Here is a 27,533-nt window from a genome sequence, read left to right as displayed (position 1 = left end):
CAGTTGTGTCTCCACATTTTTTTTTGTCCTGCTAAGATAATTGATTGTCACTGTATCCGTTTCAAATGGACATGTAAACTTAGCCTTATTTATTGCTGGGAAGGTGGGCATTCTTCCTTGAGTGACAGTTTTGGTTCAGTATTCTCAGTGGTTGATACCTTTTAATGGGTATCTGAAAAGATGGTATTAAATAGCAAGCTTTCAAGACTACTCAGTTCTCCTCATCAGGCATAGTAGATACCTGAGTAGTCTCAAAAGCTTGAAATTTTTACCACCTTTTCAGTTAGCTATGAAAAGGTATCCACCACTGAGGACTCTCAAATTTTAATATTTTACTATCTTTTGGGTAACACGATACAAAGATATATTTTTCCTGTATCTGTTCTGGTTCGGTAGTTTCATCCTACTTGTTCGCTTATGTTACTGTGATACATTTACAATTTGTCAGTGCTTGTTTTGAAATCTACACCTTTTATCACTATATTTGCATATAGAGATAACAGGGCCTTTGAACAAGAGAGCAGTGATTGGGAGTACTGCTCCCCAAATTCCAAGATGCTGATGGTGGGGGTTTGGGATTATGCAGGACTGATAACAGCAGGTCAGGAGCTCAAAGGGAGGGGAATTGAGGTGAGCAGAATGGGCTGGAGAAAGGTGGATGGTATCTCAGGAGTTAACTCTTCTCCTGTAATGTAGCTACTGTGCATACTGAACCAGACTCTGGTGATCAATCTTCTAGAAAACATGCTGTGCACTATGTAAGATAAAAGCTCTCACAGTTAGAGAATAAAAGCAGAAAGTCATTTGCAAACTTGCTTATTTTGATGCTGTCTAACTATACCAATTTCATAACATGAGAATAACCCCTTAATTGCAATTAGGCCTTCATCTGAACACCAATTGTTCACAAGACATAAGATGATGGACAACTGTACAATAGCTGTTAAGCAGTGTATTTAAATCAACAAGTCCAGTACCAGTGACTATGCCAATTTGTCTCATGTTTATATTACTAAACAATTTTTTCCCATAATTGCCAATAAACCTGGGACATGTAGGAGACTCCAAATAAAAAGGAGATCTCCTGCAGTTCCAAAACAGTTAACAAATTTCCTGGGTGTTACTAAAAACTTCTCAGCAGCTTATTGAGAATATTGCATGTGCATGGTGCTGGGATGCTTCATCATCATCAAACGCCCTGATGTCCAAATGAGCATTCAAGGGTGGGTAGTGGGATGTGGAAAGATTTATGGAATGGGAGTACCAAATGTTTGCTGGTGCACTGAGTCTACCACAATTGGCATCTTACCAAAAACATATCCATCCCTGCAGGTAGGTATGGCGCCCCTGAGGGTTCTGTCGCCACAGAGGTACTGCATCTCACCCAGAGGTGTGGTACCCCATTCTCAGGTAAGGATGGAGTACTGCCCAGGACCCAAACACCTGCATCCAACACTACACTACTCCAGACAGGCAGGAGGGGCAAGATGCGCTGCTCCTCTGCTGAGCCCTGTCCCTGGCTGGAGTGGGGGGAACCAAGAGAGGGGGAACCATGTAGTGGGTGTGGGTGGAGGAAGAAGATCAGGGGAGCACTTGAGAAGGAGGATATAAAATGGGGAAGCCATCTTGGGAGTGGTGTTCAGTCAGAGGAGGAGAGTGAAAGGAGCAGGAGCTCTGCAGGAGCTCTGCTCAGGAGGGAGAAAGGCTCCAGAAGGAAATAGTTGATCCTAGGGGTACGGGAAGTGCTGGAGGCTACCCGTATGCCCGAATCTACCAGGAGTGGAAGGATCAGGCCGCAAAGGGGACTGGCCCCTAACTAGTGAGAATTGCAATATTCAACTAGAAACCGGAGGCTTCTACATTTCCAGGCTGCAGTTGTAACCAGGAGCAACGGATAATCGTGAGTAAAACCCTGAAGACTGCACCCCACTGTCTCTGTGAATTATTGCTGTGCCATCATCCCCTGCACCACACTGCACAACCACAGTTACTTCATCATCTACCATCACAGCACCGCCCTGGAGCTTAGCTCTACCTGTGGAGAGCTGAACCAACTCTGCTGCATTACCAACAGCTCCAGAGGACCTGCTCCGCAGCGGCAGCTCCATATAGCCGCATACCACAGGTGGCGTCACGAACATTAAATACAAAAACTATAAAATCCCCCTTTCTCAATACGCCTTCCATGACAGCATTAGAGGATGTTGTCCACGCCCTATTGGAGGACAGGAACACAGAGAGATTAAAAGCCCCTCCCCACCGTCAGTCTCCAGTGTTTTCCTGTCCCCCATGGGGCATGGAGAGATCCTGCAGTGCTGTCGGGCTGGCAGGGCAGCGCTGTGTTTTTCGATACCTGTGTGCCGGGCAGTGGTCGGTCGGGGTGCTCCCTCCTCCCTCCTTGCTGCTCCCCCTTGGGGGGGACCACCCTGGCTTCCTGCGCTCCACTGAGAGTAAAGCTAGCTGGGGGATCATTCATGCTGGAGGCCACTTCCGCCCTCCGGCATCTCCCCTTTCCTGGAGCGCGGTTGCCACACGCACTGGCGTCCCCGCGCCGGATGTGACGTGGCCGCGCGCGCACACACACCAGAAGTGGTGTCGCCGCGGCCCTGCCGCTCCGGCCGGAGCATTCCAACGCTATCCCAGGCTCCTGAACCGGCAGGCGGTTGGGCACGCGCGTGCGGGTGACGTCATGGCGGCAATCGCTCTGGTCGGCATTCCACGAGGGACGCTGAATGAAGGACCAAAGGCCCATACCAAACCTGGATTGGCCCTTTAAAGTGACCGGAAAGGGGAGGGGACTGAGGTCCCTTGCTGGGAGGCACAGTTTTATTTAAAACCCGCCTGAAGACACCAAAGGTAAGGCTATTCCCACCATATTCCACTATGGAAGGAGATAGGTCCTGTACTCCTGTATCTGCAGAGCCCAGCATGCCCTCGGCTACAGTGAGTAGTACCTGGGTGGTCACTATGGGGTTATCTTGGCCTCCCTTGAGATGACACTAGATCTCCCCTCCTTCTATTTCACATGGGTCCCCTTCTCTCCCCTTTTCTTAGGAGGACAAGGCCCCTGCTTCTAAGAAGGATAAAGACCAGCCCGGTAGATGTGGCATCTGTACAAAAAAGCTGTCCTCATCCTGCAAAAAGAAGTTGTGTCAGCCCTGTACGGATAAAATAATTAGAGAAGAAAACCCCTCACTGATCGAGAAGCTCAGATCACTCGTTAAACAGGAGGTCCAGGCCTCCTTTGCCGCCCTGCCTGTTTATTCCTCCTCCAGGCCCTCTCCCCCTAAGAAAAGGAAGATCCAAGAGTTAGACTCTGATGTGGTCTCTATGGACGCTAGTCGCTCAGCCTCTGATGATTTTGAGAAATTGGTGTCCGTAGGGCCTGCCAAACCAATCGAAACCGGTAGATATTATTTTTCCTCGGACAACTTAGAGGAATTACTGGACGCTGTTAGAGGCACTATGGGGCTGGAAAAAGTGGAGGTTCCCTGTTCTGTTCTGAACGAGATGTTTAGGGGCCTTAAAACCAAAAAACAGACTGGGTTCCCAGTCCATGAGGTAATTAGGGATCTCATCCGACAGGAATGGAAGTTCCCGGAAAATCGCCTCTCCACCCCTTCGGAACTAAAATATAGGTTTCCATTAGAGGGTGATGGGTTTGAATGGGAAGTCCCCAAAGTAGACATCCAGGTGGCTAGGGTAGTGAGAAAAACCTCACTTCCCTTTGAGTACTCGTCCCAATTAAAGGATCCTTTGGACCGCAAAATGGAAAGCGTCCTTAAAAAATCATGGGAACCCTCCTCTGCCTCTCTTAAAGTCAACACTTCCTCGACGTGTGTGGCCAGATCCCTCTTCAAATGGCTGACCCAACTGGAGGAACACCTGTCTCAGGGCACGTCCAGGGCAGATCTACTTGACTCCATCCCTCTCCTTCAAAAAGCCACAGGTTTCTTAGCGGACGCCTCGGCTGAGTCAGTCTGTATCGCGGCTAGGGCAGCTGTCCTGTCCAATACCGCTCGCCGTGCACTATGGCTCAAGACATGGAGTGGGGACGTCACCTCTAAGGTCAAGCTCTGTTCCATTCCATTCCAGGGAAAATATGTATTTGGCCCAGCCCTGGATGAAATCCTGGAAAAGGCCTCGGACAGGAAGAAAACTCTTCCTGAACAGAAACAGGCTAAGAAACGTTCCTTTCGGCCTTCCCAAAGTCACCCCTCACAGTACAGAGGAAAGGGAAAATCTTGGCGCTGGAGCTATCCCAAAGGCGGCAAAGGTCACAACATCCTTGTACCCCAGCAACAACACCAGCAACAGAACAAACAATGACTCGGTCCGTGTAGGGGGACGGCTTTCGAATTTCTTTCCCCAGTGGCAGGCAATATCTTCCTGCTAGTGGATCCTCAATACCATCGAGGAGGGTCTTTTATTGGAATTCGAGAGTCGCCCCCCTCAGATCCTGAGGGTCACGTTCCTTCCCTCTCGGGGGGCTCAGGATCTCCTATCAGTCGCCCTAAAAAACCTTCTAGATTCGGGAGTGGTGTCTCTAGTTCCCCCTGGTCAGGAGGGGACGGGTCACTACTCAAGAATATTCCTAATACGGAAGCCATCAGGGACCCCACGCATCATAATCAATCTGAAGTCCCTAAACCATCACATCAAATATCAACGTTTCAAGATGGAGTCTATAAAGTCAACTATTCCCCTAATAGGGAAAGACTTCATCATGGCAACTATAGATTTAAAGGATGCGTACTACCATGTGCCGATTCATCAGTCCCACCGGAAGTTCCTGCGGTTTGCAGTCCTCAGGGACAATGTAACAGTCCACTACCAATACAACGTACTGCTCTTCGGCATCTCTTCAGCACCCCGGGTGTTTATGACGATCATGGCAGAAGTCATCGCACTCATCCAGAAACAGGGCGTGTGCATAATTCCATACTTGGATGACATGTTGATTGTCGCTCCCTCAATAGCAGCTCTCAATCTTCACGTCTCTATAACCTTAAGTACCCTACGGTCTCTAGGTTGGATTCCAAACCTACAAAAAATCGGAACTCCTCCCTTCATCAAGGAGAAAATTCCTAGGTGTATCTCTGGACTCCAACAAACAGATGTCCTTTCTACCATTGGAGCATCAGACAGCTCTCAGATCCAAAATCTCAAATTTCAGACGCCAAGAGAATCCAACGTTGAGAGCGACAATGTCTGTATTGGGGTCTATGACAGCCTGTATCCAGTCAGTGTTGTGGGCCCAGGCCCACTCAAGGCCTCTCCAGGATCATATCCTGAGATCCTGGAACAGACAGAGGGACTCACTAAACAAACGGTGCAGGACCCCCGGTCGGATAAAAACTTCTCTTTTTTGGTGACTAAGCTCCCGAAATCTTCAGAGGGGGGTTTTTTGGACCCAGGACCCCCTGATTACAGTAACTACCGACGCCAGTCTACGAGGCTGGGGAGCTATGGTGGCCCAGATTCCCTTTCAAGGCAGATGGAGTCCCAACAAGATCAGTGCAAAATCTTCCAATTTCAGGGAGCTAATGGCAGTCAAAAGAACGCTCAGAGCGGAAGTCGACTTAGTCCAGGGTTCTCACATCAAGATTCTCTCGGACAACGTGACCACAGTTGCCTTCCTTCGTCATCAAGGAGGTACGAAGGTACACAGCCTAAAACAGATTGCAGGCCGAATATTTTTTGGGGCAGAACGTCATCTCCTATCACTTTCAGCAATCCACCTGAAAGGTTCAAACAACGTCCAAGCAGACTTTCTAAGCAGGGAAGATATCCAGCCAGGAGAATGGAGCCTGAATCTTCAGATCTTCCAGTCGCTGGTAGCCAAATGGGGTCTCCCCGAGGTAGATCTCTTTGCCAGTCAGTCAAACACAAAACTTGCCCTCTTCTTTTCCTTGGACAGACAAGACAAGGCCATGAATTTGGATGCATTAGCCCATCCCTGGCATTTCAGGCTGGTCTATGCGTTCCCTCCGATACCGCTGATAGCAAGAACCATCCAGAAAGTCAGGATGGAGAGAGTGGCAACAATTCTGGTGGCCCCTCTCTGGCCCAAAAGGCCTTGGTTCGGGGCTATCACAGAACTTTGCCTAGAGGGTCCGGTAATACTACCACTAGTCAACAATCTTCTCTCTCAACGGCCGCTGTTCCATCCCAATCCTCAGTGGCTAAACCTGGCAGCCTGGTTACTGAAGCCGAGATCTTAAGATGCAAAGGTCTCTCAGAAGAAGTTATAAAAACTCTTCAACAGAGTAGGAAACCAGTAACCAACGCGATATATGGCAAAATATGGAAAAAATTCCTATCTTGGTACGCTCCGGATATTCCTGACACCTCACACCCCAACATTGCTCGGATCCTTGTTTTTCTACAGAGTGGATTGGAATTGGGTCTCAAACCTAGCACTCTTAAGGTGCAGATTTCAGCCCTAAGTTCCATATTCGACCAAGATTTAGCCTCTCATAGGTGGATCAAGAGATTCATAACTTCAGCACTCCGGCTTCACCCAAAAATTCAGTCTCAGGTCCCATCCTGGGATCTAAATGTGGTACTCAAGGGTTTAACCCTCTCTCCCTTTGAGCCTCTATCCTCTAGCTCAATACAGACTCTCTCTCATAAGACTGCCTTCTTAGTAGCCATCACTTCTGCACGGAGAGTAGGAGAGCTTCAGGCCCTTTCTATCAGGGAAGCTTACATGAACGTGACCGAAGATAGGATTACGTTTCGCCTGGACCCTTCCTTTCTCCCAAAGGTAGTTACGGATTTCCATCGTTCCCAGGAAATCATCCTTCCCTCCTTCTGGTAGAATCCTTCCAATCCAAAGGAAGCAGAGTTCCACCTCCTAGATGTCCGCAGAACTGTCCTTTATTATCTTCAACAAACTGAGTCTTGGAGATTGGATGGAAACCTATTTATACAACACTCAGGGCAGAACAAAGGAAGGAAAGCGGCTAAGTCCACTATAGCAAACTGGATCAAAAAGGCAATTGGGGAAGCTTATAGCAATCAACAGATGAATCCACTAATTGCCTTAAAAGCTCATTCTACCAGATCCACATCAACGTCATGGGCCGAAAGAGCGGGCGCTTCTACTGAGCAGATTTGCAGGGCAGCTACATGGTCTTCCCTTCATACGTTCTCTAAACATTATAGATTAGACTTATCATCCACTAAGGATTTAGCCTTTGGTAGGAAAGTCCTTCAAGCTATTGTCCCTCCCTAATAAAATATCGTTGGTATTCCTCCAATGCTGTCGTGGAAGGCATATTGAGAAAATAGAATTAGTCCTTACTGGTAATTCGGTTTCTAGAAGCCTTCCACGACAGCATGAATTTCCCTCCCTATGGATTCCATATAACTGTCAGGTAACCTTTTTTCCAGGTGATCTTGGTAAACACTTAGGACTGACGGTGGGGAGGGGCTTTTAATCTCTCTGTGTTCCTGTCCCCCAATAGGGCGTGGACAACATCCTCCAATGCTGTCGTGGAAGGCTTCTAAAAAAAGAATTACCGGTAAGGACTAATTCTATTTTTATTGACCGCCCTGGGTCACGGACCGGGTCACCGCCACTGTGACATCTCCCCTAGCAACGACCGGCCCGGCTACCGAGTACCCCACGGCCCAGGGGGCGCGTCATAGGCAAGTATGAATTTCCATTTTATGTCACACTAACATTAAAATAATAAAGAAGACCTGTCACCAGATTTTATAATACAGACTGGCTATATTATGTAATAGGTCTCTTAGATCTGAGGAGGCAGATGTGCTTACTTTGAAAATTTAGGTCAGATCAGCTACAGCTGTTAAGCTCAAGAACTCAGCTAGTAATTGAGAGAGATCATGGGTCCCAGTGTGTTCAGTAGCTAAACTCAACCTCCACCTACCTTGTCTACTTGACAGCTCCTCCCTGCTGCTGAAATCTCACACTGCTTAGTACAAGCTATCTTGAGCAATCCAGCTGGACTTAAAGGTGTTGTTCGGTCTAAATTGATAAGTCTGCAGTCACTCTGTGTGACGGCAGACTTATGAATCCCCCCAGCGCACACATTGTGCTCTTCGAGGATTCACCGGTTTCTTAGCCGGGATCGGTGGGTATGTATGCGTTATACATACTCCCACCCAGAGCCCATCTAGTCGGCGTAGCCTCGCTCCATACATTTGTATTGAGTCCCGTTCCCGGCTCAGAAACCAGAGAATCCCCGCAGTGCACAATGCGTACGCAGGGGGATACATACAGTAAATCTCCAGTCACACGGAATTACTGCAGACTTATCAATTTAGACTGAACAACCTCTTTAATTTTTCACTTGGGGGCAGGCTTCCTCAGCCCAGAATCCTGGTTACCTCTGGTATTTACTAGTCACTGCGACATCTAGGCCTCAAGTGTCATCATGATTTTGCAGGGCCTTTTTAAAGCTAGATACACCTAGGATGCCAAAATGAAGATGCTAGTTTCAGAAGCCTGCTCTGGTCTGGTCTGGCTGCCATGGAGTATCGAAATGCATGATCAGGGCACAAATCTTTTTGCTCAATAATAGACACTATTTGCAAGATCTCTGGAAATGGTTCTGACTTGGGCCCATATGCTGGTCGGATGCACAATTATATTTAAACAGTCATAAAATATCTTCATTGCGTACACGTATTGGTCTTTATATCCCTCTTTTATAGCAGCTCAATAATTAAAATGCAATAAATTAGATGGCTCACGTTCTTGAATCCTCTGTAGAGAATCTGCAGCTCCTTCTTTGTGAACTTTGTCTGTGCCTCCAGCAGCTCAAGAGCCTCGGGGCGATGCCGAACTGTGGCCATTTCCAATTCATCTTCAACATTGTCTGTAGTAGAATCCAAAACACAAGTTAAAACAGAATTCATTCAAGTCAGAGAACTAAGACACAGAACACCGAATAACTCAACGGCATCATATCCCATGTTGTTTGGTCGCAGTGGTTGTCCTTGCTTACAACTATCTAACACTGATCTTACCCTTCATTTATTTAATGTTCAAAGTTCTTCCCATTATTACATTACATTGTTATACAGTGCTCAGCATAAATGAGTACACTCCAACTGATTTGTCAGAAAACCTTTAGTTTCCTTTCAAAAGCAACCTTTTCCATGGGATACCATAAGACAAAATACTTCCACAAATGTAGGTCATTGTATGCAAACAAGAAAAAAAAAGTATTTTTCCTAACAAATCCATTCAAGATCATGTTGCAAAAATTAGTACACACTGCTGCATCCCTATACTATACAAGCGATCAGCCTGCTGTAAGTGAAAGTCCCATAGTAGGACAAAGTGTAAAAGTAAAAAAAAGTAAAAACAAAATTGTAAAAATATTTTTTTTTAAAAATCCCAAAATAATAATAAAAAATAAAAATATATTGTACCCATAAAAAAATATTTTTATGAAAAAAGAAAATAAACACATATTTGGTATCGCCATGTCCGGAACGACCTGACGTATAAAACTGTCCCACTATTTAACCCTTTCAGTGAACATTGTAAAAAAAAAATAATAAAAAAAAAACAAGGCAAAAAAAAAATGATTTGTCATGATACCACCGAACAAAAAGTGGAATAAAACGCAATCTAAAAGATGAATGTAAATAAAAATGGTACCTCTAAAAATGTCATCTTGTTTCACAAACATCAAGCTACCATACAGCTCCATCAATAGAAAAATAAAAAAGTTACAGCTCGGAGAATGAAGCAATGCAAAAATAATTATTTTTTCTATAAAATAGTTTTTATTGTGTAAAAGCGCAAAAACATAAAAAAGCCATAAATATGGTATCGCTGTAATTGTACTGACCTGAACAATAAAGCTGCCTTATCAATTTTACCAGACACGGAACGACATAAAAAAAACCTAAAAAAACAATTCCTGAATTGCTGGTTTTTGTTCACTCTGCCTCCCAAAAATCAGTATAGAAAGGAATCAAAAAATGTCACATACCCGAAAATGGTACCAATAAAAAACGTCAAGTTGTCCTGCAAAACACAAGCCCTCACATGACTCTGTCGGCCAAAATATGGAAAAATTATAGCTCTCAAAATGTGGCAATGCAAAAACTAGTTTTTGCAATAAAAAGCATCTTTTAGTGTGTGACAGCTGCCAGTCTAAAAAAGCCCGATATAAATCTGGTATGGCTATAACGCACCGACCCAAAGAATAAAGTCACCTAATCAATTATACCACACGAAGAACAGCGTAAAAAATAAATAAAACCATTTCTTTATCTGCTGTTGATTTGTTCATTCTGCCTCTGAAAGATCACAGGAAGGCTCAGCTCACATTTATTCTGCGCTGTACACCGGGGTTTCTATGTAAATCTCTGAAATACATGATTAAGACAGAATCCCCGGTGGAAGATTCCCTATAATGAGGCAGATGGTGGCATTGTGGACGCTGTCTGGCCTGTGATCTGTCGGTGTCCGTCTTTTTATTAGGTGTGCATAAAAGTGCCGTCAACCACAGTTTTGTGCACTTCTGAAAAGGACAACACTGAACAGAGGCCAGACAGAGTCCAGAGTAACTTTGCTGCCTCTCGGGGGTTCATCTGAATCATGTCACTTGGAGATTTAGATGGAAACCCCAATATAAGTGCTCAGCGTAAAGCGCAGGATAAATGTGATCCAAAATGTTATGTAAAATGTTCCCAACAAAAGCTTCAACTCAATCCACAAAAAAAAGCAAGTCCCCACTCAGGTCGGTCATGTTATTAGAAATATAGGGGCTTCCACATTACACTGTGTGCAGAATTATTAGGCAAATGAGTATTTTGATCACTTGATACTGTTTATACATGTTGTCCTACTCAAAGCTGCATAGGCTTGAGAGCCAACTACCAATTAAGTAAATCTGGTGATGTGCATCTCTGTAATGAGGAGGGGTGTTGACTAATGACATCAACACCCTATATAAGGTGTGCTTAATTATTAGGCAACTTCCTTTCCTTTGGCAAAATGGGTCAGAAGAGAGATATGACGGGCTCTGAAAAGTCCAAAATTGTGAGATGTCTTGCAGAGGGATGTAGCAGTCTTGAAATTTCCAAACTTTTGAAGCATGATCACCAAACAATCAAGCATTTCATGGCAAATAGCCAACAGGGTCGCAAGAAGCGTGTTGGCCAAAAAAGGCGCAAAATAACTGGCCACGAATTGAGGAAAATCAAGCGTGAAGCTGCCAAGATGCCATTCGCCACCAGTTTTGCCATATTTCAGAGTTGCAACGTTACCGGAATATCAAAAAAGCACAAGGTGTGTGATACTCAGGGACATGGCCAAGGTAAAGAAGGCTGAAAAATTACCACCTTTGAACAAGAAACATAAGATAAAACGTCAAGAATGGGCCAAGAAATATCTTAAGACTGATTTTTCAAAGGTTTTATGGACTGATGAAATGAGAGTGACTCTTGATGGGCCAGTGGCTGGATCAGTAAAGGGCAGAGAGCTCCACTCTGACTCAGACGCCAGCAAGGTGGGGGTGGGGTACTGGTATGGGCTGGTTTCATGAAAGATGAACTTGTGGGACCTTTTCGGGTTGAGGATGGAGTGAAGCTCAACTCCCAGACCCACTGACAGTTTCTGAAAGACAACTTCTTCAAGCAGTGGTACAGGAGGAAGTCGGTATCGTTCAAGAAAAACATGATTTTCATGCAGGACAATACTCCATCACATGCATCCAACTACTCCACACCTGATCTGAACCCCATAGAGAACCTGTGGTCCATCATAAAATGTGAGATCTACAGGGAGGGAAAACAGTACACCTCTGGGAACAGTGTCTGGGAGGCTGTGGTGGCTGCTGTACGCAATGTTGATCGAAAACAGATCAAGCAACTGACAGAATCTATGGATGGAAGGCTATTGAGTCTCATCATAAAGAAAGGTGGCTATATTGATCAGTAATTTTTTTGGTTTTGGTTTTTGCATGTCAGAAATTTTTATTTCTAAATTTTGTGCACTGATATTGGTTTACCTGATGAAAATAAACAAGTGAGATGGGATTATATTTGGTTTTTATTAAGTTGCCTAATAATTCGGCACAGTAATAGTTACCTGCACAAACAGATATCCTCCTAAGATAGCCAAATCTAAAAAAAAAACACTTCAACTTCCAAAAATATTAAGCTTGGATATTTATGATTCTTTTGGGTTGATTGAGAACATAGTTGTTGATGAATAATAAAAATAATCCTCTAAAATACAACTTGCCTAATAATTCTGCACACAGTACTGGTAGCACAAAGGCTCTGGAAAAGTGCAATGGCTCAACGCTCCCCCAAAAGAAATTGAGCAAATTCTGCACTCCCAAATCCAAATGCCCCCCTCCCTTGTGAGCTCCAGTATGTGCCTAAACCACAGTTAGCATTCACATGTTTGGCATTTCTGTAGCAATGAGAGCTCGCCTAATTTACGGGTGTGTGTCTCCAGGAGCACTACATCTGCAGTTTGTAATTTTCACTCAGCGACATCCGCTGCTGCTTGCTTCTGAAAAAGACCAATGGGGTCAAAATTGTCACTACATCTGTAGATAAATTCCCAAAGGGGAATAATTTCCAAAATGAGGTCATTTGAGGGGGGAATTCTGCTCTTCTAGCAGTCAGAGGCTCTGTATATGGAGTCTGCATACTATTTTAGAAAAAACTATTCTAGAAAAATCTGCGCTCCAGGAGGCAAATAGCGCTCTATCCCTCCCGAGTCTCTCCGTGCGGCTAAGCAGTACTGTACAGCCACATATGGGATATTTCTACATTCAGCAGAAATTGTGGGACATATTTTGGTGCTATTTTTACCCATTTCCCAGTGTGAAAATGTAAAATTTGGGGCTAAAACAAATCGGCATACATAGGAAAAATTGCACAACAAATTTTGGGGTCAATTGAGACTAAAACAACATTTTTGTGAAGAAAATATATATTTTTCATTTTTACAGATCCATGTTGTAAAATTCTGTGAAGCACCTGTGCTCACCACACATCTAAATAAATTCCTTGAGGGGTCTAGTTTCCAAAACGGGATCACTTGAGGAGGTTTTTCACTGTTTACGAACATCAGGGACTCTCCAAACGCGATATGATACCCGTAGACCATTCCATCAAAGTATGCGCTCCAAAATGTCACTCCTTCCTTTCTGAGCCCTGCCATGCACCCAAACAATAGTTTTCCTCCACATATGGGGTAGCTGCGTGCTCAGGAGAAATTGATTTTGGGGTCCATTTTCTCCCGTTACCCCTTTGAAAATAAAAAATTTGGGGCTAAAAAATTTTTGTGAGAAAAATGAGATTTTTTTTATTTTCACGGCTACACGTTATAAACTTCTGTGAAGCACTCGGCGGTTCAAAGTGCTCACCATACATCTAGATAAGTTCCCTGTGCGGTCTAGTTTCCAAAATGGTGTCACTTATGGGGGGGTTTTACTGTTTAGGCACATCAAGGGCTCTGCAAACGCGACAGGGTGTCTGCTAATTATTTCAGCAAATTTTACATTCAAAAAGTCAAATGGTGGCTCCTTCTCTTCTGAGCCTTGCCATGCGCCCAAACAGTGGTTTTCCCCCACATATGGCATATCATCTTACTCAGGAGAAATTGCACAATAAATGGTATGGTGAAATTTCTCCTGTTACCCTTATGAAAATGCAAAATTTTGGGCTGAAATATATTTTGTGTGAAAAATGTAAACATTTTACTTTACTAGCTCAATGGCAACCAGCCTTTGGGGGTAAAGGAAATAAAAATCATGTAGGTCATACAAAATACTAGACATAGTAGTTTTTGATGTGAGTTGTTTTCATTTTTTAATCAAATTATTTGAGTAAAACTGAAGATTTTGTAATGAAAGTTATATTAACCTTACTTTTATGTTAAGGATTAAAAAATGTTCCATTAAGTCTTGTCCAAATTTTGAATATTGTTCTTGTGTTCACTGGGATAACAGATGACAGTTGGTGCTTTTAAAATTCTATGGAGGAGGAGAGAAGAGCTAGTTCTCCTGAAATGACAGTTACAGTTCTCCATAGAACTTTATAAGCACCAACTGTCATCTCCTATCTCAGTAACAGGAAAATCTGGGTTTACTGAAGACATATTTTACCTGTGAATTGAGAGTTTTGAAAATGAAGAATCAGTCTAGGAGGATAAAGAAGCGGATTTCTCTAATAAGACATATCCCAAAGTTTCTTATTTTCACGTGTATTATTGATTTAAAATGGATACTCTTTAAGGGCTCTGTCACACGTCAGTGTTTCTAGTACATGTAGTTTCAATTTTCACATGTTCTGGAGATACTGACACACGTAGACCCATTCAAATGAACCGGTTTGTGCACGTCAGTTTGTTTCCAAGGACCATGTGTCAGTGGGCAAAACACGCTGACATGTCTGTTTTTTCTCGCAGCACAGGCCACAAAATGTCCCGCACACATGCACAGTGATGACACACGGATGACATCCGTGTGCCATCAATGTGACACGTACTGGGAATCAGCAGTATGGTAAGCAATGTTCCCAAGTGCCAGATGCTGCATGCTGCCCTCATCATTGTCCTCTGCCAGCACTGCGATCAGAGCGAGCAAGGGACAATATTGAGAGTAGTATTCTGCTCCCGCTGTATCTTGGTGTAAAAGTAAGAATAAAATAAAAAAATCCTTATACTCACCTGCCCCAAGGTGTCTCCTGCTGTAATCCATCTGACCGCTCACTCCGAAGAGTCGGGGAGAATGACTCACTCCAGCGAGTTGGCCCTTGCTCTGTGCTGAGCTTAGTTAGTGACTGGACACTGCTCGCTGCAGCGAGTCATTCTCCCCAGCTCTTCGGCATGAGCGGTCAGATGGATTACAGCGGGGGACATCTTCTGACAGGAGTATAGGAATTTTTTTATTTTATTCTTATTTTTACACCAGGACACAGCAGGAGCAGAATACTACTCTCAACATTGTCCCTTGCGCACACTGATCGCAGCCTAAGCAGGGGACAATGATGAGACAGCATTAAGCACCTGGCGCTTGTGAACAGCGCTAACTGTACCACTGATTCCCAAGCGCCGGTACATACTATCCTGATGCGGCACACGGTTGCCACACGTATGCCACACAGGTACACACAGACACATGGTCACGGATGTGTGAAAGAGGCCTAAGAGACAGCAATAGGAGGGAGGTTCAACACAGCAAATCAGAGTGTGCAGATGGGTATGTATACAAGTAACTTCTTATGTGGCAGATAGGCTACTGGGCCAATGAGGTGTCAGGTCCTTTATGTAACTTCTACCTCTGCATCGCCCATAGTTACACCCCTGTGGATCAACTATGTACAAAATCAAACTCATTAGATATCCAGTAAGTAATATATTGAACAGGAAACTGTCTTTTATTTGATACTAGAGATGAGCGGTGTTCGACTAGAACTGTTCGCCAATCTCAAATTCGAGCTGTTTTGGGCGGTGTTCGAGTTGTTCGACGAACCCGAACGATTTGCAAAAAATTCGGCTGTTCGAGGTTATGTTCGATAACTGTTCGTGCACCAAAAGCGTGTCCTGCATGTCTGGCGCTATTTAGAGCACCAATCATGCAGGGATTGTCTGCCACTCACTGTAATGCCACAGCCATGGTGGTTGTGGCATTACAGTGATTGCCCAAATCGATGGGAACAGTGCCAACAGTGAAACATGAAAAGCCGGCAATTCAGCAGCGGCATACACCTGTACCCGACAATTTAGAACCGAAAGAATAGAGCTTCACACATAGATTAGATAGATATAAACATGTCAGCCACATATATACGAAGTACAGTGAAAGTGCTGCTTACTGTACTTGTCATTTAGCGTAAAGGATTTATCAAAAAAAATAATAGTGTTTTCATGCACCGTCTCTTTAAAAAAGCCGGCCGGCAATTCAGCAGCGGTACCCGACAATTTAGAATAGAAGGAATAGAGAATCACACATAGATTAGATAGATAGAAACATGTCAGTCACATATATAAGAAATGCAGTGACAGTGTTGATTACTGTACTTGTCATTTAGTGTAAAGGATTTATTTAAAAAAATAATAGTGTTTTCATGCACTGTCTCTTTAAAAAAGCCGGCCGGCAATTCAGCAGCGGTACCCGACAATTTATAACAGACAGAATAGAGCATCATACATTGATTAGATAGATAGAAACATGTCAGCCACATATATACGAAGTACAGTGACAGTGTTGCTTACTGTACTTGTCATTTAGCGTAAAGGATTTATCAAAAAAAATAATAGTGTTTTCATGCACCGTCTCTTTAAAAAAGCCGGCCGGCAATTCAGCAGCGGTACCCGACAATTTAGAACAGACAGAATAGAGCTTCACACATAGATTAGATAGATAGAAACATGTCAGTCACATATATATGAAGTACAGTGATAGTGTTGGTTACTGTACTTGTCATTTAGTATTAAAATAAAGGATTTATTATTAAAAAAATTGGCGTGGGGTTCCCCTTAATTTTAGGCTCTAGCGGAGGTTAAGCAGACGGCTGGGGCAGGTGTTTGAAGCCTGGGAAGGGGGTAATACCCACGGAGCTTCCCAGGCTACTAATATCAGCCCCCAGCTGAATACATAGCCTTTACTAGCTATTAAAATGGGGGACCCCCCCAAAAAAATGACGTGGGGTCCCCCCTAATTTAATAGCTAGCAAAGGCTAGGCAGACAGCTGGGGGCTGATATTAATAGCCCAGGAAGGGAGCCATGAATATTGGCCCCCTCCCAGGCTAGAAACACCAGCCGTCAGCCGCCCCAGAAATGGCGCATTCATAGGATGCGCCAATTCTGGCACTTAGCCTCGCTCTTCCACGCTGCCCTGATGCGGTGGCAGGGGGTAATAGGGTTGGGGTTGATGTCAGCTTATAATGCCAGCTGACATCAAGCCCAGGTTAGTAATGGAGAGGCGTCTATAAGACACCCCCATTACTAACCCCATAGTCAAAGTTAAAAAAAGCACAAACACCCAGAATAAAGTCCTTTAATTGAAATAAAGACACAATCCTTTATTGTTCTAAATTAAACCATACTTACCGTCACGCCCATTCCAGCTGAAGCCAACGATCTCCTGCAATAAAAGAAAAATAATAAAGCAACCTCATCCTTACCTTTCCATGGTTCCCACGACAGCTTCAGCTCTGCTACATCGAGATGACAGGCTGGACCGCAGCAGAACGCTGCCATCCAGCCTCTCATCCCGCAGACACTGAGAAGCGCAGGCTTGCTTGCGCTGCTCAGCGTCTCTCTGTGACGACATCCAGATGCACGTCATGCAGTGACGACATGCACGTCACTGACAGCGTGGGAAAATTCTCAAGCTGAAGCGGTGAGTGCAGGAGAATTCTCCCACGCCGTCAGTGACGTGCATAAGGTGAGCTCATGTCCAATGAACTCAGCTCACCTCCTGCACGTCACTGACAGCGTGGGAGAATTCTCCTGCACTCAGCGCTTCAGCGTGAGAATTCTCCCGCTGAAGCGCTGAGTGCAGGAGAATTTTCCCACGCTGTCAGTGACGTGCATAAGGTGAGCTCATGTCCAATGAACTCAGCTCACCTCCTGCACGTCACTGACAGCGTGGGAGAATTCTCCTGCACTCAGCGCTTCAGTGTGAGAATTCTCCCACGCTGAAGCGCTGAGTGCAGGAGAATTTTCCCACGCTGTCAGTGACGTGCATGAGGTGAGCCGAGTTCATTGGACATTAACTCGGCTCATCTGGATGCCCTCACAGAGAGACACTGTGGAGCGCAAGCAAGCCTGCGCTTCTCAGTGTCTGCGGGATGACAGGCTGGATGGCAGCGTTCTGCAGCGGTCCAGCCTGTCATATCGATGTAGCAGGGCTGAAGCTGTCATGGGAACCATGGAAAGGTAAGGATGATGTTGCTTTATTATTTTTCTTTTATTTCAGGAGATCGTTGGCTTCAGCTGGAATGGGCGTGATGGTAAGTATGGTTTAATTTAGAACAATAAAGAATTGTGTGTTTATTTCAATTAAAGGACTTTTTTCTGGGTGTTGTGTTTTTTTTAAATACTTTACTAGAAATTCATGGTGGTCATGTCTAATATTGGCGTGACCCCATGAATTTCGGGCTTAGGGCCAGCTGATAATGCCAAGCTGGCCCTAACCCCTTTATTACCCAGTGAGCCACCGCATCAGGGCCCTGGATGAGTTGGGTACAGCGCCAGAAGATGGCGCTTCTATGAACGCGCCATTTTCCGGGGCGGCTGCGGACTGCAATTTGCAGCGGGGGTGGCCCAGAAAGCTTGGGCCTCCCTGCGCTGCGGATTCCAGCCCCCAGCTGCCTAGTTGTACCTGGCTGGACACAAAAACAGGGCGAAGCCCCACGTCAATTTTCTTTAAATTATTTCATGAAATAATTAAGAAAAAAAGGGCTTCCCTATATTGTTGTGTCCGACCAGGTACAAATAGGCAGCTGGTGGTTGGGGGCAGCCCGTTCCTGCCTGCTGTACCTGGCTGGACACAAATATAGTGCGAAGCCCCACGTCAATTTTTTTTAAATTATTTCATGAATTTCCTGAAATAATTTAAAAAAATTGAAGTGGGGCTTCGCACTATATTTGTGTCCAGCCAGGTACAGCAGGCAGGAACGGGCTGCCCCCATCCACCAGCTGCCTATTTGTACCTGGCCGGACGCAACAATATAGGGAAGCCCTTTTTTTCTTAATTATTTCATGAATTTCATGAAATAATTAAAAAAAATTGAAGTGGGGCTTCGCACTATATTTGTGTCCAGCCAGGTACAGCAGGCAGGAACGGGCTGCCCCCATCCACCAGCTGCCTATTTGTACCTGGCCGGACACAACAATATAGGGAAGCCCTTTTTTTCTTAATTATTTCATGAATTTCATGAAATAATTAAAAAAAATTGAAGTGGGGCTTCGCACTATATTTGTGTCCAGCCAGGTACAGCAGGCAGTAACGGGCTGCCCCCAACCACCAGCTGCCTATTTGTACCTGGCCGGACACAACAATATAGGGAAGGCCTTTTTTTCTTAATTATTTCATGAATTTCATGAAATAATTAAAAAAAAAGTACGTGGGGCTTCGCCCTATTTTTGTGTCCAGCCAGGTACAACTAGGCAGCTGGGGGCTGGAATCTGCAGCGCAGGGAGGCCCAAGCTTTCTGGGCCCCCCCCGCTACAAATTGCAGTCCGCAGCCACCCCGGAAAATGGCGCGTTCATAGAAGCGCCATCTTCTGGCGCTGTACCCAACTCATCCAGGGCCCTGGTGCGGTGGCTCACTGGGTAATAAAGGGGTTAGGGCCAGCTTGGTATTATCAGCTGGCCCCAAGCCCAAAATTCATGGGGTCACGCCAGTATTAGACATGACCGCCATGAATTTCTAGTAAAGTATTTAAAAAAAACACAACACCCAGAATAAAGTCCTTTAATTGAAATAAAGACACCATTCTTTATTGTTCTAAATTAAACCATACTTACCATCACACCCATTCCAGCTGAAGCCAACGATCTCCTGCAATAAAAGAAAAATAATAAACCAACCTCATCCTTACCTTTCCATGGTTCCCACGACAGCTTCAGCTCTGCTACATCGAGATGACTGGCTGGACCGCAGCAGAACGCTGCCATCCAGTCTGTCATCCCGCAGACACTGAGAAGCGCAGGCATGCTTGCGCTCCTCACTGTCTCGCTGTGACGGCATCCAGATGAGCCGAGGTCATGTCCAATGAACTCGGCTCACCTCATGCACGTCACTGACAGCGTGGGAAAATTCTCACGCTGAAGTGCTGAGTGCAGGAGAATTCTCCCACGCTGTCAGTGATGTGCATGAGGTGAGCTCATGTCCAATGAACTCAGCTCACCTCCTGCACGTCACTGACAGCGTGGGAAAATTCTCCTGCAATCAGCGCTTCAGCGTGAGAATTTTCCCACGCTGTCAGTGACGTGCATGAGGTGAGCCGAGTTCATTGGACATGAACTCGGCTCATCTGGATGTCGTCACAGAGAGACGCTGAGCAGCGCAAGCAAGCCTGCGCTTCTCAGTGTCTGCGGGATGACAGGCTGGATGGCAGCGTTCTGCTGCGGTCCAGCCTGTCATCTCGATGTAGCAGAGCTGAAGCTGTCGTGGGAACCATGGAAAGGTAAGGATGAGGTTGCTTTATTATTTTTCTTTTATTGCAGGAGATCGTTGGCTTCAGCTGGAATGGGCGTGATGGTAAGTATGGTTTAATTTAGAACAATAAAGGATTGTGTCTTTATTTCAATTAAAGGACTTTATTCTGGGTGTTTGTGCTTTTTTTAACTTTGACTATGGGGTTAGTAATGGGGGTGTCTTATAGACGCCTCTCCATTACTAACCTGGGCTTGATGTCAGCTGGCATTATAAGCTGACATCAACCCCAACCCTATTACCCCCTGCCACCGCACCAGGGCAGCGTGGAAGAGCGAGGCTAAGTGCCAGAATTGGCGCATCCTATGAATGCGCCATTTCTGGGGCGGCTGACGGCTGGTGTTTCTAGCCTGGGAGGGGGCCAATATTCATGGCTCCCTTCCTGGGCTATTAATATCAGCCCCCAGCTGTCTGCCTAGCCTTTGCTAGCTATTAAATTAGGGGGGACCCCACGTCATTTTTTTTGGGGGGTCCCCCATTTTAATAGCTAGTAAAGGCTATGTATTCAGCTGGGGGCTGATATTAGTAGCCTGGGAAGCTCCGTGGGTATTACCCCCTTCCCAGGCTTCAAACATCTGCCCCAGCCGTCTGCTTAACCTCCGCTAGAGCCTAAAATTAAGGGGAACCCCATGCCAATTTTTTTAATAATAAATCCTTTATTTTAATACTAAATGACAAGTACAGTAACCAACACTATCACTGTACTTCATATATATGTGACTGACATGTTTCTATCTATCTAATCTATGTGTGATGCTCTATCTTTCTGTTCTAAATTGTTGGGTACCGCTGCTGAATTGCCGGCCGGCTTTTTTAAAGAGACGGTGCATGAAAACACTAATATTTTTTTTAATAAATCCTTTACACTAAATGACAAGTGCAGTAACCAACACTGTCACTGTGCTTCTTATATGTGTGACTGACATGTTTCTATCTATCTAATCTATGTGTGATGCTCTATTCCTTCTTGTCTAAATGGTCGGGTTCCGGTGTATGCTGCTGCTGAATTTGCCGGCCGGCTTTTTTAAAGAGAGTGTCTTCTGAGCAGTTTGTCAGCTTTTGGACACCTTTGCAGGTGTTTTCTATGTGTTTCTATGTGTTTTTGTTTGCCTGCCATTGGTTTTAACGGTGTTCGACGGTGTTCTAAGGTGTTCGACGAACAGTTCGACGAACAGTTCCTCGAACATCCCGGTGTTCGACGAACCGAACCGAACCCGAACACTACGGGGGTGGCTCAACACTATTTGATACCCTACATAACACTTTTATCCTAAGATTTTCTTATGTCTTCTTATGTCTTCTTATGTCTTCAGACCTCAAAAATAGAGATAAATGTCACAAGAATGGTCAGTAAGGTTGGATCCAATTATCTGGCACATACATGAAATATAATAAATATTTTCCTGTGGATTCACAAAGGTAAAGTGTATTAGATGTCAACTAACACAATACTGCCTAGTGTCCTAAATATATTTACACATCTTCCAGGATGGTTGAGGGACTTATGGCTGGATATCCTTTACGAAAATAATGACGCAAGACTTGCCTTTATTAGGGACCATAAATCTACTGGTCTTTGTAGGTGTGTGTAAGTGATGCTCAGAAATCCCCCAGACTTGTGCATCGGCATGATGCCGTATGTGTCTCATATGTACAGAGCTTTAACTTGCAGTTTGGGACACCATTAAACATTACCAATCATATCCTTTATATTTCCACAAATGCACATGTGAAAACTAGAGAATAAACACAGAAAAATATCATACATGTAAAAATAGACTGCAGCTACTTCCTCCAGTTTTACACAGAAATAGACCTTTGAGGGCACTATTCTAACATTGTATCTGTTATCTGGTTTAGCAAAACATTTTTAATTATCCAGTAAATACATTTTGAGATAATAGATTGGGTTTGTCTGCTATTAGCAACAAATAAAAACCCCTTAGAAGATTGTATATTATCACCGTTCTTTCAGGACCTGGCCCCAGTGTTGTTCAACATTTTTATAAATGATCTAGATAAGGTAACTGAAGGTCAACTAATCAAATTTGCAGATGATGCAAAGCTAGGAGGGATGGCTAAAGCAATTAGTTGTAATCTACTGGAAAGCCAACGGTAAGTGTTCAATTTCTCTGCAGTGCCCCCACAGGGAAAAAAGAGTATTACGCAGTGCCAAAGCAACATGATTGCTCCTACAGAGTGAGACCCTCTTTGCTGCTGTTCTCTACTCAGGTTTTGGCCATGTTCCCATGCGTAGAAATCTTTGTTTCTGCTGCATTTTTTCTGCATAATTCACGCAAGTGCACTCAACAAAATACTAATTGTTGTTTTTATGTTTGTATGTTGTGTTTTTTGCATGTGTATTTTCCATTTTTTGTATTGTTTTATTTTTAATAGGGCACATGGGGGGTGATTTGAATTTTTTTTTCATATTTTCCAAAACTTTTTTTTTCACTTTTTACTGTATTTAATAGTCCCATTAGGGTACGTGAAGCTGCACATCAGCTGAGTTCCACCCACGGCTGTTAAGTCAGCCATCATGTGCAGGGAAAGAAAGAGGCTCGGCATGCAAGCCTGCATCTAAGGGGCAACTTTTGGCGTACAGTATATGTATATCAAAAGTCGTGAAAGGGTTAAACACACAGTGGGCAGAAGTTTACATGAAGTCACATCCACTTTTCTGGAACCGTTAAATGCTGCATATTTTCTGCACAAAAAAATGCATCAGAAAACCCCCCCAGAAAAAAATGCTACTTTTATGCTATGTGTAGACATGGTCTACTAGATGGACGTTATGAATTATATACTGTCTGACAGTGTCACTGGTTTTATATGTGAGGGGAGGTATGTGTCACTCAGGATGCTCTCCTGTGTGAACTAAGACCTACTTTATTTTTCTGCCAGCGTGTTATATGCTGGTAGATTTACTCTGTTAAAGGGTGTGCGGTTTTATGGGAATAGCAAAGAGGGCGGGACGCCATTCCCCCTACCTCCCCTCAGGGTGTGGTTGAGCAATGGGTAAAAGCACAGTCCCTTTTTTTTCTCTGGAGTGTGTTCTGGAGGGGGAAGTCTCCAGACAGTATTGTGGAAGCTGCAGAGCTTTTCACATGGACTTTAGCAGTGCAGTTTATGCTACTGAGAGCGGGCGGAACCCGCTCATCTATGGACTGAGTTATACTTTGTTTTGTTTGTTTTTTTCGTTTAACCCAGAGGGGTCAATGTTTTATTTTCCTGTGAAACCTGCATGAGTTTATGGCTGATAATAAACCAGCAGAGAGGAAACCTGAGAACGTGTGTCCTGAGTCTGCCTCCAGGAGAGCCGAGCGAGTCGACTTGCCACAGTTGGTGTGAGAGTGCGTGCAGGATTCCAGGAACACGTGTACCTGCTACAAAGACCGGTGGATGTCCTGGGTGAAGGCCGTCAGCCAGCCAGAGAAGTCCAGCAGCATGGAGGAGCTCGTTAAGCACCTGGTCCAGGCCCAGCAGAGCATGCAGCAGCAACACCTGCAGGCCCAGCAGAGCATGCAGCAGCAGCACCAGGAGAGTATGCAGCAGGCCCAGCGGAGCATGCAGCAGCAGCACCAGGAGAGTATGCAGCAGGCCCAGCGGAGCATGCAGCAGCACCAGGAGACGACCAAACTGTTGCTTCAGCAGATCCAGTTGCAGCAAAAGTCACAGCAGCAGCACCAGCAGGAGGCGCAGCAGCACCAGCAGGAGGCGCAACAGCAGATACAGCTTTTGGCGGACGCCATCCAGAGCAGGGCAGCCGCCCCACCCCCAGGACCGACTGATGATTCTCACGTCAGGAAGGCGGTAAGGCGGGCCATGCAGAAGATGACCCCTGAGGATGATGTAGAAGCATTTCTTACTGTTTTTGAGAGGGTGGCTGAGAGACTTCCTCCAGCACAGTGGGCAGAGGTTCTGGCGCCATATTTATTGGGTGAACCCCAGAAGGCGTATTTTGACTTGGCGCTGCAAGATGCTAAGGAATATGCCAAACTAAAGACAGAGATCTTAGCACGTCTGGAAGTAAATATGGCGGTGAGAGCCCAGCGAGTTCATCACTGGGCGTATGCTAGCAACAAACCCCCTTGCTCGCAGATGTTTGAACTCCTGCATCTTGTTCAGAAGTGGCTACAACCAGAGTCCTCCACTCCGGCCCAGATGGTTGAGCGGGTGGTGATTGACAGGTTCATGCATTCCCTTCCCAAGCCAGTACAGACCTGGGTTGCCCAGGGTGATCCCCAGAACGCAGATGACTTTATCGGCCTGGTAGAGAGGTACCAGGTAGTCGAGAGATCTCTTGGGAAACCGGATGCAGTCACTTCTCCCTACTAGGATACCCAAAAGGGGGCGGGTTCACCACGGAAGGGGTCTAGAGCCACCACTGGGGAACGTCCCACTCCTACTGAAGGTGCCTTTAGAACGGTTGGTAAAGATATAGTTTGCTGGCGGTGTCACAACCCTGGACATGTAGCCGCCAGGTGTCAAATATCCCCTGAGCCCATGGACTGCAGCCTAGGCAGACGGGTCTCCTATTATGCCTATCCAGCCTGTACCGTGGACTGTCAACCCGGCGAGGGGCCGCAGGCGTGTGCAGTGTCCATTAATGGAGTAAAAGTGCTTGGGCTGTTGGACTCCGGGAGTCTGGTGACCTTGATCAGAGCATCCCTTCCCCATCAGTTGATCCCTTCCAAAACCCTGGGCGTTCGGTGCATCCATGGTGACGCCAAGGACTATCCCGTGGCCACAGTAACAGTGGGGACAGACTGTGGTGCCCGGTCTCATGAAGTCGGGGTAGTAAAGAACCTGATACATCCCGTCATATTGGGCCGTGATTTTTCCTTATTCTGGGACTTGTGGGGGAAGGGAACTGGACTAAGTAGTATGGGGAAAAGCCAGGTCCTTGAAGAAGAACCCCCGACGAAGTCTCAGAGGGAGGAGGTCCCACTGTGCGTCCTTGTTGGGGATGAGGGTGAGACGGTGACCGAGGAGGCCGACCTCCCTGCGTTAGATATGTCCAAAGAGAACTTTGGGACTGCTCAAGTTCGAGACCTGACCTTAAAAGGGGTGTTTGACCAGGTTACTGTATGTATTGGGGTTGCCCAAGAGCGGGGGGCCGACACCAGATTCCCCCACTTTGCAGTACAGGGGGAGTTGCTATATCGGGTGGCCAAACTGAGGGGCGGTGAGATAGTGGAACAGCTGTTAGTGCCGGGGCCATACAGACGGCGGGTGCAAGATATGGCCCATTCACATGTCCTGGGGGGACACCTAGGCGTCGAGAAAACTCAGGGAGGATATTGAGAAGGTTTTATTGGCCAGGGTGTTATCGGGAAGTTCAAAACTATTGTAGGTCCTGCCCCACCTGCCAAATAACCGCTCCCTCCTCCCACTTCCGTAGCCCCTTAGTACAACTACCTGTGATAGAGGTTCCCTTTGAGAGGATTGCCATGGACCTCGTGGGCCCCTTAGTTAAATCAGCTTGGGGCCACCAATATATCCTGGTCATCATGGACTATGCGACTCGGTATCCGGAAGCGGTTCCCCTAAGAAACATGTCCAGTAAAAGTATAACCCGAGAGCTGGTCCATATTTTTGCTCGGACAGGTCCACCAAAAGAGATTCTGACAGACCAAGGAACCCCCTTCATGAGCAAGGTGATGAAGGAGCTTTGCAGAGTCCTTCAGATAACTCAGCTTCGGACCTCGGTTTATCATCCACAGACGGACGGCCTAGTGGAACGCTTCAACAAGACCTTAAAGGCGATGCTCAAGAAGGTTGTTGAAAAGGATGGGCGAGACAGGGACTACCTGCTCCCATTCCTGCTTTTCTCGGTCAGAGAAGTTCCTCAAGCCTCCACTGGCTTCTCTCCATTTGAGCTCCTATATGGGCGGCATCCAAAAGGTCTTCTAGACATCGCCAAGGAAACTTGGGAGGCTGAAGTCACACCACACCGGAGTATCATCGAACATGTCGCCCAGTTACAGGAGAGAATGTCAAAGGTGATGCCCATCGTGAAGGAACACCTCCTCCAGGCGCAGGAAGCCCAGGCGAGGGTCTATAACCGGTCAGCGAGACTAAGACAGTTCCAGCCCGGGAACCGTGTTTTGGTGCTGATCCCTACCATCGAGAGCAAGTTCCTCGCCAAGTGGCAAGGTCCATACGAGGTGGTGGAGAAAGTCAGCGAGGTTAATTATAAAGTCCACCAGCCTGGCCGAAGAAAGCCGCATCAAATATATCATGTAAATTTGCTCAAGCCGTGGCGGGACCGTGAACCTGTGGAAACTCCTTGCCTGGGAGCCGCACCAGAAGGCAAGGTGGAAGAGGTCACTATTGCAGAGACTCTATCATCGGCCCAGAAGCAACAGTGTCGAGAATTGCTACAGCGGAATCGGGAGCTGTTCTCAGAGTTGCCGGGGCATACTCAAGTGGTAGAGAATGATGTGCTGACACAGCCGCACGTACGAGTGAATCTGAAGCCGTATCGGATTCCGGAAGCACGCCGGGAGGTGATCTCGACCGAGGTGAAGAGGATGTTAGACCTCGGAGTAATAGAGGAGTCAAAGAGTGGGTGGTCGAGCCCAATCATCCTCGTGCTGAAACCCAATGGAGAGTGGAGGTTTTGTAATGACTACCGCCGGCTGAATGAGGTATCCAAGTGTGACGCGTACCCGATGCCCCGCGTCGACGAACTCATCGAGAGGCTTGGACCGGCGAGGTACATCACCACTCTCGACCTGACGAAGGGCTACTGGCAGATCCCCATGTCCCAGATGGCTAAGGAGAAGACGGCTTTCTCAACACCTGATGGGTGTTTTCAATACACGCGGATGCCGTTCGGACTACAGGGGCCCCAGCCACTTTCCAGAGGGCTATGGATCGGATCCTAGCCCCACATAAGAAGTATGCCGCAGCCTACCTCGACGAAATTGTGGTCTTTAGCCCAGACTGGGCTAGTCACCTACCTAAACTACAGGCCGTTCTGGACGCCCTAAGGAAGGCAGGATTTACCATAAATCCAAGAAAGTGTGCCATCGGGAAGGAGGAGGCCAAGTACCTGGGCTATGTTGTTGGGAGAGGCAAAATAAAGCAGCAAATCAAGAAAGTGGAGGCAATTCAAACCTGGCCGCAACCACTCTCGAAGAAGCAGGTGAGAGCATTCCTAGGAATGGTAGGATACTACCGGCGGTTTATCCCGAATTTCGCCATGATTGCCGCGCCACTAACGGATCTTCTAAAAGGCACCAAATCAACCATGGTGAAATGGACAGAAGAAACGGAGACCACGTTTCAACAGTTGAAGCTAACATTGTGCAAGCAGCCGGTCCTGGTCGCGCCAGACTGC

The 27,533-nt window shown here is 45.9% G+C and overlaps 1 protein-coding gene across 7 annotated transcripts in view; it reads right to left on the bottom strand.

Annotated features, from left to right (window-relative positions):
• KCNIP4 (potassium voltage-gated channel interacting protein 4) overlaps window positions 1–27,533 on the bottom strand; it is a 929,844-nt gene that overhangs the window by 158,100 nt on the left and 744,211 nt on the right. For all 7 annotated transcript variants that reach the window (XR_012250673.1, XM_073646875.1, XM_073646862.1 and 4 more), the window contains exon 2: window positions 8,728–8,852. Coding sequence is in view for 6 of the 7 variants with exons in the window: in XM_073646875.1 (XP_073502976.1) it covers window positions 8,728–8,852 (125 nt within the window). In the remaining variant the exon portion in view is untranslated. The remainder of the gene's footprint in view (window positions 1–8,727; window positions 8,853–27,533) is intronic.

Source organism: Phyllobates terribilis, unplaced genomic scaffold, assembly GCF_046119375.1.
Source record: "Phyllobates terribilis strain yellow unplaced genomic scaffold, ASM4611937v1 Scaffold_1__5_contigs__length_1240528914, whole genome shotgun sequence".
NCBI classification, from domain to species: Eukaryota; Metazoa; Chordata; class Amphibia; order Anura; family Dendrobatidae; genus Phyllobates; species Phyllobates terribilis.
Note: the sequence above shows the minus strand (reverse complement) of the source record. Positions and strands in the feature narration are given on the sequence as shown.